Source organism: Miscanthus floridulus, chromosome 5 (genome assembly GCF_019320115.1).
Source record: "Miscanthus floridulus cultivar M001 chromosome 5, ASM1932011v1, whole genome shotgun sequence".
Taxonomy (NCBI): Eukaryota; Viridiplantae; Streptophyta; class Magnoliopsida; order Poales; family Poaceae; genus Miscanthus; species Miscanthus floridulus.
Genome location: NC_089584.1, coordinates 1,614,386 through 1,633,351, shown reverse-complemented (window position 1 = coordinate 1,633,351; position 18,966 = coordinate 1,614,386). Strand labels below are relative to the sequence as shown.

Genomic DNA, 18,966 nt, shown 5'->3' with positions numbered 1-18,966 from the left:
TAGTTCGTGTGGCGTCAGCGTCGGGCTTAGGCTTGGCGTGGGTGGCGGATAAGACTCTTATTGTAGTGGACGGAGGCGGCGTGACGGGGCTTCTCGAGTTAGAGAGACAGCCCAAATGCGTAGTCTCGGCGCAGCAAAGGACAGACGACGTCATCAATTTCCGCGGAGCGTCTGAGTGGAACTGATAAAGTTGTCAAAGTTTAACCAAGTTTACAATGAATAATATTTATATTTTGTCTCCAAATCAATCTATTACGAAAGTAAATTTCATAACAAATCTAATAATATTTATTTTGTATCATAAATGTTAGTATTTTTTATATAAATTTGGCCAAGCTTGAAAGCATTTTGTTACTAAAAATATGAGAATTGTATTCTTCCATGCACGGAGGATATACTTTGCACGGATTCGCAAGCGTCACTGTCAAGCTGGGAGCGGAGGTGCGGTGTGGAAAGAGGAAGCAGGATGGGTTTGAGCTCGAGAGAGGCGCGGGGCGGTGCCGGCGTAGGAGGAGGAAGCCGGGAATGCGGGATGCGTCAGCCTTGGTGTTGGAGGCGGCAGGAGATGCGGTGTGGTGCTGTGCTGGATGGGGAACCGGGATGGATGGGCCTAGCTACTGGATCTGGAACCTAACGGAGCCACCACCCCAAGTCCAATCCCACACCTTTGCGTGGTTGTTCTCATTTCCATTGGACGGGCAACTTTGTCTGTCTTCTTCGACTCTAGCAACGAACGCTGATGAGCTCAGCTCAGCTTGTTAGTTATGCATATGTAATTTGCTTATTTCATTTGTCGTCGTCGTCATCATCATCATCTCGGAGGATGCGAGTTCGTTTTTTTCTAAAAAAAAAGATGGTATAAGGCCATGCGTTTTATTCTTGGTACTTCTCTTCTTTCCTTTTTCACTGCTATAGGCCTATAATCATCTCATGTTTATTACATTCTTCTGCCCTCCAACAAACTACACCATCGCTTCTCTGAAACAAACTAACTATCATCATCATAATTCCCTAACAGGAAAAGGAAAAGAAAATTGCTATAAATTTAATTTTCAAATCACGCATGAAAAGAAGAAAAAAAACATGTATTGTTGTTTATTGGTCTGATGCATCAAGCTTACACTAGAAACACAGCATCCATCCATCCCAAACAAAACATCAAAACTACAGGGCCGGACCAACTAAAAGAAGGGTCCTGCTACGGTACATCCTTTACCTCGTAAGAGGTAAGATGTCAAACAAATCTTAGCCCTTCATTCTTAAAATCCATACAAAAAATAAGCAATTAATAAATAACTAAATCATTTAAAAAAGAAAAGAAAAGAAAAAAGGCTAGAAATCTCATCGGACATCCTTCTTTTATCTGCCGAGGCATCCTTCCTTAGTCTCACCATTGACCAGTAAGGAAACATACCTGAATATCTTTTTTAAAGATAGAAAACAATTAAAATTGATTTTAGTCCAACGTCCAACACACATGTATGGATATATGCCACACGTGAATGTATTACACATTCTTAAAAAAATTGGTCACATTAGACACACTAGATGTCACACGTTAAGAAAATTGCAATAATTGGTCATGTTACACCATGAATATGTCCTTATCTTGACACATAAAGCATACATACACAAGATAACTGTTAAGCCTTAGATGTCACACGTAAAACATATTGCTATGATTAATTATGTTAGATTATTAAAGACTCATAGCTTAATTATGAATGCATATGTTACACAAATATGTATGTCGTATCCCAAAATAAAATATTACAATTCATGTGAGACCTACAACCTTAAGGCCCCGTTTGGAACGGAGGATCTTCGTAGGAATTTTGGAGGAAGTTGATTCCTATAGTTTGATGATGTCACATGCTGTTTGGAACGCGGGAACACATGCCGTTCATTCCAGAGGAAAGGATTGTATCGCTCACAAAACAAAGGAAATAAAACATGTGCTCAGAGCTAAGGGAAATTTTCCTACGACGTTGGCTCACTCACACAGCACACTCCTTCTAGTTATTTTTCGTGTTTTTCCTGTGTTATGGATTCCTGCGTTCCAAACACCTCTTCTAGTTATTTCCCATGTTTTTCCTTTCCTCTGTTTTACCACTACACACTCACCCCATTCCTGTGTTTTTTTCCTATTCTCGTGTTTTTGATTCCTGCGTTCCAAACATGCCTTAAATAGGTCAACAACAACAACAATAACAACAAAGCATTTAAGTCCCAAACAAGTTAGGGTAGGCTAGAGTTAAAACCCAGCAGAAGAATCAAGGTTCAGGCACATGAATAGTGTTTTCCAAGCACTCCTATCTAAGGCTAAGTCTTTGGGTATATTCCATTCTTTCAAGTGATGATGACATGACACCTATGCATATGACTATGTTTGGAGCATGGTATGTAGGGGTAGGAGACCAGTAAGGGTGTCCAAGTCAAGAAGGAGGCCCGAGGCTAATTCGGTTCGAGTCCCCGAGGTGGAGGTCCAAAGCAACTCAAGTTCGAGTCTGCCTCGGCCTTCAGGACCAATCTGCCTTAAACTGGTCACCCATGATGCATCTGGACTCCGTTTTCGACGATCCACATATGGTTGGAAAACTAATTTGATAAGAAAGCTAATCCAAGTGGTCTCACATCAAAAGACCTTCGGAGTCAACAGAAATCGTCGAAAAAAGTCAGGGTCCAGAATCTGTCAGGGTGCTGCGACACCGTCTTTTGGTCCGTTGGACCGTGTATCGTGTTTAGGCCCATTAGGGGACGCGTCCAGGGGCCAGGGGGTGACGCCCAAGACTCTATAAATAGCAGTTGTCGCTCTCCTTAGGGTTTGGGTTTTGTTTAGTTCTTGATTTCCTCGTGAAACAGACGTCATTTTGCTGCAACTGTGCCGCCAAGGCTGCTTGCTGTGAACCAGAGCCTCAGTTCTTGATCTTGTTTGCCTATAGTGATTAGTCCTTTCGAATAAAGACTTGAACTCCTTGTTTTTATAAGCCTCATATTTATTTGTAATTTCAAATTGCGTTCATCCCGTTCTTGCTTGTGTTCTCAATTCGCTTGCAGGAAAGCCTTCTCGGCGAGGTCAATCGCGTTCGCGTGGTTGATAACCAACGGAGCAGTGGTGTAACGGTTGCGGGGTCCGAATCAGTCCTGGTTCGAAGCCTAGATCGTGAACGTCGAGTCTCCACCAATCGATGCTATCATACCTATCAGAAGATCGGGCCTAGTCTACATCATCAAGTCTCCTTTTATTGCCTCTATCCAAGTCAACTTCGGTCTTCCTCTGTCTCTCTTCACGTTACTATCCTGACTTACGATTCCACTATGCACCGGTGCCTCTGGAGGTCTCCGTTGTACATGTCCAAACCATCTCAACCGGTGTTGGACAAGCTTTTCTTTAATTGGTGCTACCCCTAATCTATCACGTATATCATCGTTCCGAACTCGATCCCTTCTTATATGACCACAAATCCAACGCAACATACGTATTTCCACGACACTTATCTGTTGAATATGTCGTCTTTTCGTAGGCCAACATTCTGCACCATACAATATAGCAGGTCTAATCTCCGTCCTATAAAACTTGTCTTTTAACTTCTATGGTACCCTTTTGTCACATAGGACACCAGATGCTTGCCGCCACTTCATCCACCCTGCTTTGATTCTATGGCTAACATCTTCATCAATATCCCCGTCTCTCTATAGCATTGATCCTAAATATCGAAAGGTATCCTTCCTAGGCACTACTTGACCTTCCAAACTAATATATTTCTCCTCCCGAGTAGTAGTACCAAAGTCACATCTCATATACTTAGTTTTAGTTCTACTAAGTCTAAAAGCTTTGAACTCCAAAGTCTCTCGCCATAACTCCAGTTTCTGATTCACTCCTGTCCGGCTTTCATCAACTAGCACTACATCGTCCGCGAAAAGCATACACCAAGGGATATCCCCTTGTATGTCCCTTGTGACATCATCCATCACTAAGGCAAACAAATAAGGGCTCAAAGCTGACCCTTGATGTAGTCCTATCCTAATCGGAAAGTCATCCGTGTCTCCATCATTTGTTCGAACTCTAGTCACAACATTGTTGTACATGTCCTTAATGAGCACGACGTACTTTGTTGGGACTTTATGTTTGTCCAAAGCCCACCACATAATATTCCTTGGTATTTTATCATAAGCCGTCTCCAAGTCAATAAAAACCATGTGTAGGTCTTTCTTCTTCTCCCTATATCGCTCCATAACTTGTCTTATTAAGAAAATGGCTTCCATGGTTGACCTTCCGGGCATGAAACCAAATTGGTTCATAGAGACCCGTGTTATTGCTCTCAACCGATGCTTGATAACTCTCTCCCATAGCTTCATAGTATGGCTCATCAACTTAATTCCTCGGTAATTAGTACAACTTTGAATATCTCCTTTATTCTTGTATATCGGTACCAATATACTTCTCCTCCACTCATCAGGCATCTTGTTTGATCGAAAAATATGGTTGAACAGCTTGGTTAGCCATACTATAGCTATGTCCCCGAGGCATCTCCATACCTCGATTGGGATACCATCCGGTCCCATCGCCTTACCTCCTGTCATCCTTTTCAACGCCTCTCTAACCTCAGATTCTTGGATTCTTCGCACAAAGCGCCTATTGGTGTCATCAAAAGAGTCATCCAACTGAAAGGTTGTATCCGTATTCTCACCATTGAACAATTTGTCAAAATACTCTTGCCATCGATGTCGGATCTCATCCTCCTTCGCCAAGAGATGCTCCCTTTCATCCTTAATGCATTTAACTTGGTTGAAGTCCCTTGTCTTTCTCTCACGAACCCTAGCCATCCTATAAATGTCCTTCTCTCCTTTCTTTGTACTCAAACGTTGGTAAAGATCCTTGTATGCTCTACCCTTTGCCACACTTACAGCTCGCTTTGTAGTCTTCTTTGCCACCTTGTACTTCTCTATGTTGTTCACACTCCTATCATGGTACAAGCATCTATAACACTCTTTCTTCTCCTTAATAGCCCTTTGGACTTTCTCGTTCCACCACCAAGTATCTTTAGCCTCGCCTTCACTTCCTTTGGTTACTCCACACACCTCTGAGGCCACCTTTTGAATGTTGGTCGCCATCTTCTCCCATATGTTGTTTATGTCCTCTTCTTCCTTCTAAGAGCTCTCTTTGATAACCCTTTCCCTGAATACCTTTGACGTCTCCCCTTTCAGTTTCCACCACTTTGTTCTTTCAATCTTAGCTTGTTTATCCCTACGGGCATGCACCTGAAAACGAAAGTCGCTCACCAAAAGCTTATGTTGAGAAACAACACACTCCCCTAGTATCACCTTGCACCCCAAGCATGATCGTTTGTCCTTTCTTCTTGTGAGGACAAAGTTAATCTGACTAGAGTGTTGTCCGCTACTGAAGGTCACTGATGAGATTCTCTCTTTCTAAAGAAAGTGTTGGCTATCATCAGGTCAAAAGCTACCACGAAGTCCAGAACTTCCTCCCCCTCTTGATTCCTACTACCATACCCAAAACCTCCATGAACTGCCTCAAAACATGCGCTTATAGTATCTACATGCCCATTAAGATCTCCTTATATAATTAAGATCTTCTACTATAAAAAGCTTCTCACTACTAGGTACAGCTCTAATCAGGCCATCTAAATCTTCCTAGAACTGTCTCTTAGCACTCTCGTCGAGGCCTACTTGGGGGGGGCATACACACTAATTACGTTCAAGACCATATCACCAATGACAAGCTTGACTAAGATAATCCTATCTCCTTGCCTTCTCACTCCCACCACACTATTCTTTAGGCTCTTATCAATTAAAACTCCTACTCCATTTTTATTTACGACTGTCCCTGTGTACCAAAGCTTGAAACCTGTATTGTCCACCTCCTTCGCCTTCTGACCCTTCTATTTAGTCTCTTGAACGCATAATATATTTACACGTCTTCTAGTCGTGGTATCAACTAATTCTCTTAACTTACTTGTAAGCGATCCTACATTCCAACTACCTAAACGGATCCTAGTTGGTTTGACTAGCTTCCTTACCCTTCGCACCCGTTGACTCAGATGCGAAGACCCTTGCTCATTTTTCACTACACCCGAGTGCCGATATAGCGCGCCACTATGGATGCGACAACCCGATCCTTGCTTACTTGACACCGTGTTCAGATCATGGCACGGCGCGTCACGGGGGTGACGACCCGACCCTTGCTCATTTAACACCATACCCGGGTTTCGATATGGCGCGTCGCTAAGAGGGTTACGCCCCAACGGTTTTCTTTCGGGTTTCATCTCCATTAGAATTGCTAGATTTAACGTTGGCTCGCCACGCCTATCACAACCCTTCTCCTTTACCAGGGCTTGGGACCTGCTATGTTGAGACAACATAGGAGGAGTTTAAAAGGGCGTGCCCAGTGCAGAGAGCTTCCGCTCTGTGCAGGGTCTGAGGAAGGGTGTCAGATTTAAAAAAAATCAAGTTCACATAGCATAATTTGAGATATAAGGGCATGTTTGATAGAACTCCATCTGACTCTGATTCTTTATGGAAACTGATTCTCTGAGAGAAGTGATTCTGTGGCTGAAAGTGATTCTCTTTTATTCTTTAACATAAACTCTCAAAATCGCGATGGAGAATCACTTCACGGAATCAGGAGAAGTTACTTTTTCCGGCTCCCAGCCTTTTAGTTCATTTCAGAGAATCACTTCACAGAATCAGCAGAGAATTACTTCTCTCTGAAAAACTGTTTGATGAAACTCCTGCTGGATTCAACGGAGAATCAGCTTTCCAAACAAGGCCTAAATTATGATGCATAAAAATAATCCATCAACTTACATACTAGACGATGGGAAATAGGCACAGATCCTTGCAACATGCATGTGCATGCACGCTAAATTTGTTTGATAGATATTTTCCTTATTTTTCTATTTCTCAAACTTAAGATAGATATAAATATATATTTCTTATATTACCTCCTTGGAAGTAATGTGTTAATAATAATCCAAATCAATGGTGGACAGTTATTTAGGGGTACCAAAACAAAGCCCCTAAAAGAAACCTACCATACAATGACTGCTTAACTCGAGCCCCCATTTTGTTGTTGCATTGCTAAAGTCAGAAGAATCTCATCTTGCTTCTCTCCACCTACAACTCTCCTATCGACAATCGACCATGTAGTGCACCACTATCCCGTCGCTGCTACCCGTGACCTTTGACTCGCCTACGCGGACTTCTGCCTCTTCGAATACTTGGAAGACCTTCTTGATTGGATGGTTCTCCATTGGAGACATCACTCGAACAAGAACCTCATTATGCTCCCTTGGTCCACCAAACCATACTCCAAGCGACAATGCGGATCATTGCCATCTCCTGCTCAAATATCCATGGATTACATATTTAGGTGACAAAATACCCAAAGATATAAAGTTAACTAATTGTTAGGCGTGAGAATAAAAGGTTAATCTCATGCCGAGAGATGAACATAATATTATGCTCAGGGGTTTCCAAAAGTGGTCCAAATGGATTGGTGTAGTCAGCCATTCCACCCACACACTAAGAGCAAGTATAATAAGGGGCAGTAAGGAGGCTGTATGCTGACGTGGAGGAGATGAGAGGAGAGGAGACGAGAGAGAAGAGAAGCGGGTTGTAAGCTTACAACCAGCTTATGCACAAAAACCAAGAAGTTCTGTGAGACAGATAAGTAGGCCGTAAGCCGGCTAACTATTATATGAATGGGTTGATAGATTGGCTGTAAGTTTTCATACGGCCAGCAATCGGCTGTATTATTAGTCTTGCTCTAAAGATGGTTTGACTCTCGGTGTACAAGTCACTAGAGGCATATCATTGCACTCGTAATCATGGAAGTCATTGATAACTAGCCTTCGCAAGCTCGACATCTCTATCAGGGTCAAAGTATAGTAAGTCCGAGTCCAGCACGCTTTTGAAACCACCAACCCTATCCGAAGGGCACAAAGGATTCCTGCGAACCGCCAGATGGCTGAGGCATAATCTTCATTCCTTCACCTTCGCAAAAAAGTGCAACGACATGTTCAAAGACCAGCAAAAAGGGGGAAAGTTAAAAGATGTGAGAAACTGAGTTTACCACTATCAAAAGTTTGACCCAAAAAACCATCACTAACTAATCTGGACATTTGGAGATTGCACATCTCAAAATATGTTTGAGTTCGAGAAATCCAGAGGAGGGTTGTCTCCATCGAATTGGGGAAAGTGTATTTTGGGCAATTGGCCTAAATGGGATGACAATTAGGTGTGGGAAAATTTTGGGGGAGGTGGAGTGTAGAATTTTTGGCTTAAAGGAGGGATTGATGGGCGCGGATCGACGATTCCTGCAAACAGAATTGACTGAAATTGTGGGTGTGGGCCAGGTTCAAGGCTATGGTCGTCACAGACCCATAGCCCTTCTCTCGTGTAATCAGTTTGTCACAGTGCCTACTGGGCCAGTCGATCGGAGCTCCAGCTGGTGGGCGCAGGGCGACTGACTCCGGGGACGGCATCAGACCTGGAGCAGCACTCGATGACTCGAGCACCAATCGCTCCCGGTGTTTATTGAGCTGTCCCACCTCTAAGCGAATGTTGCTGAGGGCTCCTTGCACGACGAGCCTCCGGTTGTCAAAGGTAACCACGGCAACCTCGAGCACAGCGACCTGATTATCCCTCTCGTTGCCGAACTCGGAGAAGCGCACTAGCTCGATGTTGCTGGACCGCTCCTCTAGCTCCGAGACGCGCCCCTCAAAGTGCTAGGCCCAGCATTCTGTAGCGTATCTGCTTGGACAACACAGTACCCCTCAGCGCGGAGAGGCGCTTCTCCCACCAATCGTCGATGCCATCGAGATGTCAAAGGCTGATTTGCGCTCGGGGTCCATGGCTCCCTAGGATCGTTGTAGGCGGGTATAGTAGTCGTGCAAGGCTCTTTGATCCATGGACGGTGTGGATCGAGAAGTAGGGTCAAGGACGATGGCTTTGATACCAGATGTTAGCGACCTTGTTGCTGGCAGTAGGGCATCAGAATAGAGGAAGGGAGATTTGGGGAAGAAGGCAGAGGCGCTCCAGCCGGCAGGTTGCTTGGCTTGGAGAAGGGAAGATTCTATTTCTCAATAGATAGCTTAGTCCTTACTATCTTCAAGGGGTCTCCCCTTAACACTCTCTTACGGGCTCACTCTTACGAGCGTTACATTACACACCCACCGTGGGCCAGAAAGTCTTGTACTACGGTAGCGTCTTCTGGAGCTCCTCCGGATGGGCCGCTGGGCCTTCCAGGACGTGATGTGAACACAGTTATTGGTTCGACGAATGCAAAATCTTGCACTGTCTAGCTCTGGTATACCTGTATAAGCAAGCAGTCACAGTTTCCCTACTGTTTGCACTAGGCTGCTGCCGTGTTGGCCCTCTTGATGAAGTCGTCCCTGAGCTGCCTCCGCAGGATCTTGCCGGACACCGACTTGGGGATGGCGTCCACGAACCGCAGCAGCCGGAGCTTCTTGTACGACGCCACGCGCTCCGCCACGTACGCCATCATGTCCGCCTCGCTCTCCGGCGCGCCACGACGCCGCACCACGCACGACGCCGGGACCTCGCCGGCTTCCTCGTCCGGCAGCCTGCACAGCAGCGGTCAATTCAGTTCTCTCATCTAGCGCGTACCGCGTACGTGCTGTCGTAAACGATTCGCGAACTGCGGTCTGGTCGCTCGCTTACCCGAAGACGGCGGCGTCCTCGACGGACGGGTGAGACAGGAGGATGGCCTCCAGCTCGGCAGGGGCCACCTGGAAGCCCTTGTACTTGATGAGCTCCTTGATCCGGTCGACGATGAACACGTCGCCGTCGTCGTCGATGTACCCGACGTCGCCAGTGTGGAGCCACCCCGCGGCGTCGATGGTGCGCTCCGTCTCCTCCTTCCTCCTGTAGTAGCCCTGCATCACGGCGTGGCTCCGCACGCAGATCTCCCCGGGCGTGTTCTTGGGCAGCGACCGCCCCGTGTCGGGGTCCACGAACTTCACCTCCAGGTTGGGCAGGATGAATCCGACCGACTTCTTCTTGGCGATCTGCACCGGCCCCCCCTCCTCGTCGCCGCCGGCGTGCGTCAGCGTGATGCAGCTGTGCTCCGTGAGCCCGTACGCCTCCTCCACCTGCACGCCCGGGAACTTGCGCTCGAACGCCGCCAGGAGGTCCGGCGCGAGCGGCGCGGCGGCCGTCATGACGGACCTGAGTGCGAGCCCAGAGAGGTCGAACTCGTCGGCCACGGGGCTCTTCACCATGGCCAGCATGACCGGCGGCACAACGGGCGCGAACATGACGCGGTGCGTCAGCAGCGCACCCAGGAAGGCGCGGAGGTCGAAGCGGTCCATCACCACCACCGTGCCCTTGTGCCGCAGCGTGGCGCAGCAGATGCCGGTGATGCCGTAGATGTGGAAGAAGGGCATCAGGCCCAGGGTGACCACCTGCCCGACCATCTCCGGCCCGACGGCGAACATGGAAGAGCAGAGGCTGGACACCAGGTTCCGGTGGCTCAGCATCACGCCCTTGGACACCCCCGTCGTGCCCGACGAGTAGGGGAGCGCGCACAGGTCGGACTGCTGCGCCGGGTCCAGCGCCACCGCCGGCGCGCCCGTCCGGTCCGCCGCGGCGAGGAGCCCGTCCCAGCTTATCGCGCCGGGAAGCCGCGCCGCATCCCCGATGCCAATCACCGGCACGCCCGCGTCCTTCACCTTGTCGTAGGCCACCGCGTCGGCGACCACGAGCCTGGCCTCGGAGTCCTCCACCTGCTTCTTGATCTCGGCGGCGACGGCGCGCGGGTTCACGCCGGAGAAGACCGCGCCGGCGGACATTATCCCGAGGCTCACCACGGGGTACACCGCCAGGTTCGGGAGCGCGACCACCACGACGTGGCCCTTTCGAATGCCGACGGACCGCAGCGCCCTGGCGAACCGCGCAACGTCCCGGGCCAACTCGCCGTAGGTGTACGACTGCCCCCCCGGCGCGGCCTCCACCAGCGCCGTCTTGTCCGCGTGGGCCTCGGCGCCCGCCAGCACGAACTCCGGCACCGTGACGTCGTCCGGCACGGCCACGGGCGGGAACCGGCTCCGGAAGATGTGCTCCTGCTCCTCCTCAGCCCCATGCACGCCGGTGGCGATGGCAGCGTCGCCCATCCTCCTGAGCTGCTGCTGCTGGTTGTTATTGGTAGGGAGCAGGAGGAAGGGCGCGGCGTTGGCATTTGAAGAGACGAGCGGAGGTCTTGGCATTGGCAGGGAGTGGCGATGAAAGGAAGGTGAAGGCATGTTGACGGCGACGACACAATTCTTGCGTGGTGTCAAGACAAGTGGTGTGCAGGTGAGGTTCGGTTGGGTTATGGCCTTTGACCTCACAGAGCTTGCCTGGGTCATGCTCATGTCCTTTGAGCTCACAGGGCTTGGCTCGGGGGCTGTTACAACACCCTCAACCAGTCAACAGTCACAAACGTTGCTATTGCTGTGGGGTTTAAAAATTCATCCCACTATTTCCCATTTAACACATATGAAAGTAGTGTCTGGTTCATCATAGTTCACAATCGAGTTCAGATAATATAGCTGATTAAAATACATGAAAAAAAATCGTGCTGCAAATGAAGGAAACATCAATTCATCCTCCAAAGTTTGCATGATAGACACAGAAAGGCAAGTAATATCAAGCAAACAACAGACTTTGCACACCACTCATGAAAATTCAATCAAACTTCATTGAGCACACATACTGACATCCATGTTGCAATGGAAATAGAAGCAACTAAAACGACAACCAGCTGCTACTTCCGATTTACTTGTGCTATAAATGAAACAACCCCTTTACATCAAGCAGAAAAGTGCATCAACAACCAAGAATCAAGATCAGCAACTGGCAATTTGATCAGCATGTTTTACCTTGCATGTACATGTACATCACTTGTCCTGAAAACCAGAACTCCTTTGCAGTTCAATCTAATATTTGGGACAAGCAGGCTGAAAAAGAAGGTCCAGTAGGGGAGAAAAGTCTTGGGAAGGAGCAGGATGGATGGCCTGAATGGAAAGAGGTGAGACAGAGCAAGAGGTTAAGGGACAATGGGACTTCACATTTCAAGATGGGAGAGCAAATCCAAGACCGTATGGCTACTGGGCTGGAAAATGAAGGTATAATTCCTGAAAACCAGAACTCCTTTGCAGTTCTTACTAATGTCCATATTGCTCCTTTAGCATCTAAAATGGGTATACATTCTGATTCTCTTTCTTTTGAGAAAATAGATGTCCTTAGAGATCTTGAAAACGCTAGGATGAAGCTTAATGATAATACTAGTGTAACAAATGAATCTGTAAGTAATCTGGAAGATGAAGATCTTCCCTCAGAAGAGCATAACATACTTGATTGGGGTACTGATGATTCAGAGGAGGAACCTCAGGTCCTCCCTGCTAGTATCATGAAAAGTAGGCCATCCAAGAAGAAAAAGAGAAAAACTAGAGCCAGCAAGAATCAACCTGCTGATGATTCTCTGCACTCTAAAGGTGGTGAATCTAAGGTTAGCCCTAGATTTAACCTCAGAGACAGAAACACCATTAAAAAGGTTTACAAATGATAGGAATCATTTGGAATTGCAGAGGGGTTGCTAAGAAGGGGCTTAGCACTTATATTAGAGAATTAATTTGGGACCATAAGGCTGATTTTATTGGAATTCAAGAGACTACGAAAAAATCTTACTCTGAGAATTTTTTCAGGAAACTTGACAGTACTAAAGAGTTCAGCTGGCATTGGACTCCTTCAAGTGGCAAATCTGGAGGTATGTTAAGTGGTATCAAGAATGATAGATTTGAGGTTGAGAATTTTGACAATGGTGAATTTATGATAATTGCAAATGTTTTTGATAAAAGTCTTAGAAAACACTGGACTTTAGCTAATATCTATGGACCAGCTCAAGATGAATTTAAAGAAAGCTTCCTTTCTGAACTTTCTAATTTCTGCTTTAAGGCTAAGTATCCAATTCTCATGGGTGGAGACTTTAATATTCTAAGATTCAGTTCTGACAAAAATAAGAAATTTGTTGAGAATAATTTCTCTTATGTCTTCAATCTTATCATCAATTCTTATGAACTCAGGGAGCTCACCCTTGCTAGTGGCAAATTTACATGGTCCAATAATAGAAAGGACCCTACTCTTGAAAAGCTTGATAGAGTACTAATTTCTAGCTCATGGGAAAATGAATTTCCCCTTTGTAATTTAAGAAAGATCCCAAGATATATGTCTGACCACAATCCTCTGATTGTGAGAACTGACCTTACTCAGGAAATTGGTTCAAGACCTTTCTGTTTTGAAACTTCCTGGTTACAACATGCTGAATTCAGTGAGAAAGTTAGAGACATTTGGAGTAGAAAAAATAACTGCCAAATCTGCCATTGAGGCTTGGTGCATTAAAATGGATAGAGTGAAAAAATTTCTCAAAGGATGGGGGAAAAACATTAAAGGGCATGCTAGAAAGTATAAAAGAATTTTGTCTGAAGAACTTGAGAAGCTAGAAAAACAGGAAGAGGAGGTGTCTTTATCTGCTGATATGCTAAACAGAAAATCTTTTATTCATGCTGAAATGCTTAGATTAACTGAAGAAGAGGAAAGTTATTGGCATAAGAGGTCTAATAGCATGTGGCTTTTGAAAGGCAATAGTAATACTGCCTTCTTTCATAGAATTGCAAATGGGAAAAAAAGGAAAAATACTATCTTCTCTCTTAATCATAATGACCAAGTCATTGAAGGGGATGCTGCCCTGGTGGAGCATGCTACCCAATTTTATAAAGACCTTTTTGGTCCTTCTACCCCCTCTGGTTTCACCTTGGATCAAGGTTGTTGGGATCAGGCAGAATTGGTTACTGATCAGGAGAATGATGAACTTGAAAAAACTTTTTCAGAAAAAGAAATTAAGGAGGCTGTCTTTTCTATGGAGAGGAATACCGCTCCAGGCCCTGACCATTTTCCTATAGAGTTCTACCAACATTGTTGGGATTTTATCAAATCTGACCTAGTTGCTCTGTTCCAAGATTTTTATAATCTTAAGTTGGATATTGGCAGATTTAACTATGGTATTATCACTCTCCTGACTAAGGTGAAAGAAGCTAATAGCATAAAACAATACAGGCCTATTTGCCTGCTCAATGTCATTTACAAAATATTCACAAAAGTTCTGATGCTTAGGTTGGATAAAGTCATGGGAAGAATCATTAATAAGAGTCAGTCTGGCTTTCTGAAAAATAGGAACATTATGGATGGTATTATGGCCTTACATGAGATTTTGCATGATACTAGAATCAAGAAGAAGGATGGGCTGGTCCTAAAATTATATTTTGAAAAGGCTTATGACAAGCTAAACTGGGACTTCCTCTTTGAATGTCTCAGACAGAGAGGGTTTGGTGCTAAGTGGTGTGAATGGATTAAGATGGTGATGAGTTCTGGAACTGTCAGTGTTAAAGTAAATAATACCACTGGAAGCTATTTTAAATCTGGTAGGGGGGTGAGACAAGGAGATCCCTTGTCTCCTTTCCTTTTCAATATTGCTGCTGACACTTTAGCTAAAATGATATCTTTGGCTCAGAAAAATAAGTTGATTCAAGGCCCAGTGCCAGAATATATCGAGGATGGAGTGGCTATTTTGCAGTATGTTGATGACACAATTCTGTGTCTCCAGGATGAAAGGGAGCAAGCCTCAAATCTAAAGCTTCTCCTCTACCTGTATGAAGCCATGTCTGGCTTAAAAATTAATTTTTCTTAAAGTGAGGTTATCATGGTAAGTCAAGATGATAATAAGAGTCTTGAATACTCAAACATGTTTAACTGTGCTATAGGGGACTGGCCCATTAAGTATCTTGGAGTCCCTGTGGCTGGATCCAGGTTACATGTTGCTGACTGGATGCCTATCTGTGAAAAATTGTTGAAAAGACTTGATGGATGGAAAGGTAGCTCCTTGAGTTTGAGTGGTAGGTTGGTTTTGATTAATTCATGTTTGAGTAATCTGCCAATCTATGCAATGTCCATGTACTGGTTGCCTGTGTCAACCTTAAGTAAAATGGATTCAGTTAGGAAAAGATTTTTCTGGCAGGGGGGGAATTTGAAGAAGAAATATCATTTGGTCAAATGGACCAAGATAACCAAACCAAAAGAGAAAGGTGGTTTAGGGGTTAAAGATTTAAGAAAAATGAATATAAGTCTTCTATGCAAATGGTGGTGGAAAATCGAGAATGGGTCTGGAATTTGGCAGGAGATTGTCAAGAAGAAGTATTTGAGAAAAGGGATTATTGTTCAGCTAAAGAAGTCTAATAAAAACTCCCCTGTGTGGAATGATCTGTTGAGAGTAAGACACATATACTTGAAGGGTAGGTCCATGGTTGTGGGAAATGGAAAGTCAACCAGCTTTTGGCATGATCGTTGGTGTGGATTGGTCTCCTTGGCAGACAAATTCCCACAACTTTATGTTATTAATAAGGAACAAGAGGCTACTGTTGAAACTATGAAACAGAAAAGGTGGCACCTTACTTTTAGAAGATGGTTGCATGAAGATTTGCAAAATCAGCTGAGACGTTTACATGATATTTTGATTAGCTGTGGTACAAATGAGGAAAAAGATAGAGCTAAATGGGACTTGGAAAAATCTGGAGTGTTCTCTGTTAAATCAACTTATAAACTTCTTTGCAAATATGGATATGGTCACAATTTCAAGAGAATCTGGAAAGCTAAAATGCCCTTGAAAATTAAAATCTTCATGTGGTTGGTGTCACAGGATGCTATTCTAACTAAAGACAATCTGTGTAAAAGGAAATGGAAAGGAAACAAAAAGTGTGCCTTTTGTTCAGAAATAAAAACTGGAAATCATCTTTTCTTTGGATGTCTGACGGCTAAATACATATGGAGCTTGTTGGCCTATTCTCTTGGGTCGGATTGCAGGCCTGGGAGTATGGATACTGGGTTTGGATTCGTAACATCCTTCCTCAGGGATCCCAAATGCATGCTGTGGGATTATCTGCTGTTTGCTGGGCAATTTGGCGAATCAGAAATACAATTTGCTTTGATAACAAAAGAATCAAATCTCCTATTGAGATTGTCTGTATGATGTGTTCTTTTCTCACATACTGGGCAGGTATGCTGAAGGAGGGCTTGAAGCAGCAGGTGATACAAGGTGCAGATGCTGTGAAGATGGCGGCTCTATCGTTCCACAAGCAGGATGGACAGTCTTGCTCCGCCAATGAGCAACAGTTGATCCCGTTCACTGGCTGAGTGCCATGTTCGCGTTAGGCGTAGCTTTTGCGTCTCTTCGGGCTATATGCCTTGTATGGAACCCGTTTAAACTTGTGGGGCCGCTTCTGCTGGCGTTTCTTTCTTAATTCTGGTTAAGTAGTGGTAGTGAATATCCTTGCTCAGGTTCCCTCTGTGATCATGGGCATGGATTCGTCGCTCTGGGTAGTAATTTTGGTAGTTTGGCTCATAAAACAGTAACTATTGTAATTTCGCTGCCTTGGTAATGAAATTCGGTTTTACCGTTGTGGAAGAAAAAAAATGTACATCACTTGTCCTCTCAACAAGGACTTACAAGGCAACCATGAAGTAAAAAGCCTCACAAACCCACAAGCAAAAGCTAAAAAACATTATAACCCCATAGATTAATTGAGATCCATAGGGCCACTAAGCTAGTTGTATGAAAGTAACAGAAGAATTTCACTGGCCTATCATCCTCCACAAACCCCAATTTTTTACAATTTGGTCATTTTTTGAAGAAAATTTACGTTTGGCCCTCTGGGAGACGTAAACTCATCTTTGGACCCTGGGGGTCGGCGTCAGGACTCATGGTGCCGAGGTAACACGTCTCGGCGCCACAAATCTTAGCTCCGAGGTGCCTGGACGTGCACAGCAGGGCATCCTAGGTGGCGTTAACGTGGCCGGTACCTCGGCGCCAGAATACATGGCGCCAAGCTCGGCGCCACAGATCTTGGCGCCGAGCTCGGCGCCACAGATCTTAGCGCTGACCTCGGCACCATGTATTATGGCGCCGAGCATGCATTCAAAACCCACGGCCAAGTTTTCCTTGCCGAGGCTGCTCTCATTTTTTCCTCCTCCCTCTCGGTTTCTTCCTCTCCCTAACCCGTCCAATCTCTTGAATCGACGAATTTGACCTTGGATACTTGGATTTGATCCATACATCTTCGCGAGCAAGGTATCCTCTATCCCCTTATCATTTTATACACATTGATTTGATATATATTACGTCTATTTTGCAACCCTAGATACGTTATTACCTAATGCTTGAAGTGATTTTTTATTTTTTGTATTATGTAACGGTAGGATGCCAAGGCGTGGTAAAGCTAGTAGGCCAAGGTAATCTCTTATCATCATTTTATATTATGTTTTCATTTATGTGTAACAAATATAAAAACCCTAGGTTTAGGGTTTAATGTTCATTGCTTTCGGTTCTTAGAATAAATTTGGTTCAATTGTAGTTATGGCCGGATGACCGGAAATGGCTTCGACCCATTGCCTCTGTCTAGTAGTGTTCCAGTGCCCATATACTTTTGTGGCGATCCTTGCAAGATAGTCAAGTCCGATGAAGAGAACACGTAGGCAGAGGTATTGGATGTGTGCCAATTTTGCGTTTGAGCCTACACTTCGTCAGCGCCGCATTAACAAAATGGTGAGAAATTGATGTTGTTTAATATTTATTTTGTGTCAAATGAAGTCTTGCATGATTTATTTGTTTTGCAACAATTGCATTTGTTGCAGACCCCTCCACCGCTCTGTGATTTTGAGCAGTGGATCGACACTGAGATCAAGTCGGAAGACAAGGAGTGGATGCAGAACTATTACGGTGAGAGACAGAGGACAAGGAGATGATGGAGAAGAGACACAGAGAGGAGGCTCTAGAAAAGGAGTACAAGGAAGAAGAGAAAAGGAGGCGTGTTGCTTCGCACAGGGAGGAGAGGGAGAGGAAGCTTGAGCATGCGCTCCGAGCGAAGGTAACGATGGAGGAGAATCCTGATGCCCAGAGGAAGGAAAAGTGACCTTGTTGCACTCAGTAGTCTTTATAACTTGCTAGTTCTATGGTATATTCATGAACAATGTTGTCTAATCTTGGACTTTGCATTGTGTTGTCATGTAATGCACTTTTAGTTTGTCATCATGTACTTCAAATATTGTTATGTTGATTAATGTGCTCTATTATTGAATCTTTCATAGTGTTGTTGGTTTCATTATTTGTTGTCATAATATTGAGTTTAATATTGCATAGGTAGTGAAACGAGCTCACGTAGTGCAAATAAAATGTAACGAAGTAGTGGGTTACCTAATTCAACACACGCAACACATGAAATTGCATGTGATAAAACGTAACAAACTAGGGTATAGAGGTTCTGGACTAAACCTAACATGCCTTAGGTAATTGAAGTAAACAACAAGTACATGAAATGACATGTGAGAACATGTGCCAAACAAGGGTACATATTTCCTTCGACTAACCCTAACATGCCTTATGTGATTAAACCAAAAAAATAAACATATGGATGTGGCCCGTTAAAAAGATTGGTTTGTCCTAGTAGTGTGGCCACATAGTAAATTGTGTTGTATCTTCTCCACAGTATCCTTCCATTGCTGGTGGTGGTGGCGGCGGGGGTGGTGGCGGAGGACCCTTGTTTCTGTGATTAGGGCAGGTGCAATATGGATCATTGCAGAGTGCCTCCTATGAACTGGCATCATTGTTGTTGTCTTCCTGTTCGTTGTCTTTGTAACCGCTGCTAACTTCCCTTTCTAGATCGAAGATACGGTCCTACAGGTAGTAGATGTACTCCGCATGCGGATAAATAGGTCGAGGATCGACCAATCTAGTGAACCCATAGTTTTCTTCGGCCAAGGAAGACTGCAATAAGTATGTCATGTAAGTTGTATAGAAGATGAACATATTGAAGAAACAAATAGTAATAGCAATTACCC

The 18,966-nt window shown here is 44.9% G+C and overlaps 2 protein-coding genes across 2 annotated transcripts; one reads left to right on the top strand and one right to left on the bottom strand.

Annotated features, from left to right (window-relative positions):
• Window positions 1-9,321: 9,321 nt before the first annotated feature.
• LOC136553256 (4-coumarate--CoA ligase-like 9) lies at window positions 9,322-11,501 on the bottom strand. The gene is made up of 2 exons (XM_066544639.1): window positions 9,706-11,501; window positions 9,322-9,608 (listed from the first exon to the last, which is right to left on the bottom strand). Exons 1-2 carry the CDS (start codon window positions 11,394-11,396, stop codon window positions 9,377-9,379), a joined length of 1,923 nt encoding a protein of 640 aa, XP_066400736.1. The 5' UTR covers window positions 11,397-11,501; the 3' UTR covers window positions 9,322-9,376.
• Window positions 11,502-11,688: 187 nt separating this feature from the next.
• LOC136553257 (uncharacterized) lies at window positions 11,689-16,528 on the top strand. The gene is made up of 3 exons (XM_066544640.1): window positions 11,689-12,149; window positions 12,729-12,790; window positions 16,130-16,528. Exons 1-3 carry the CDS (start codon window positions 11,909-11,911, stop codon window positions 16,136-16,138), a joined length of 312 nt encoding a protein of 103 aa, XP_066400737.1. The 5' UTR covers window positions 11,689-11,908; the 3' UTR covers window positions 16,139-16,528.
• The last annotated feature ends 2,438 nt before the right edge of the window (window positions 16,529-18,966 follow it).

Excerpts from the sequence above, each read along its gene's own strand:
- LOC136553256 (XM_066544639.1), bottom strand. The coding sequence starts at position 11,396 with ATGAGCATGACCCAGGCAAGCTCTGTGAGGTCAAAGGCCATAACCCAA. Across the intron at positions 9,609-9,705 it reads GAGGACGCCGCCGTCTTCGG|GCTGCCGGACGAGGAAGCCG; the intron begins GTAAGCGAGCGA and ends GCTGCTGTGCAG.
- LOC136553257 (XM_066544640.1), top strand. The coding sequence starts at position 11,909 with ATGTACATGTACATCACTTGTCCTGAAAACCAGAACTCCTTTGCAGTT. Across the intron at positions 12,150-12,728 it reads TACTGGGCTGGAAAATGAAG|GAAACTTGACAGTACTAAAG; the intron begins GTATAATTCCTG and ends GAATTTTTTCAG.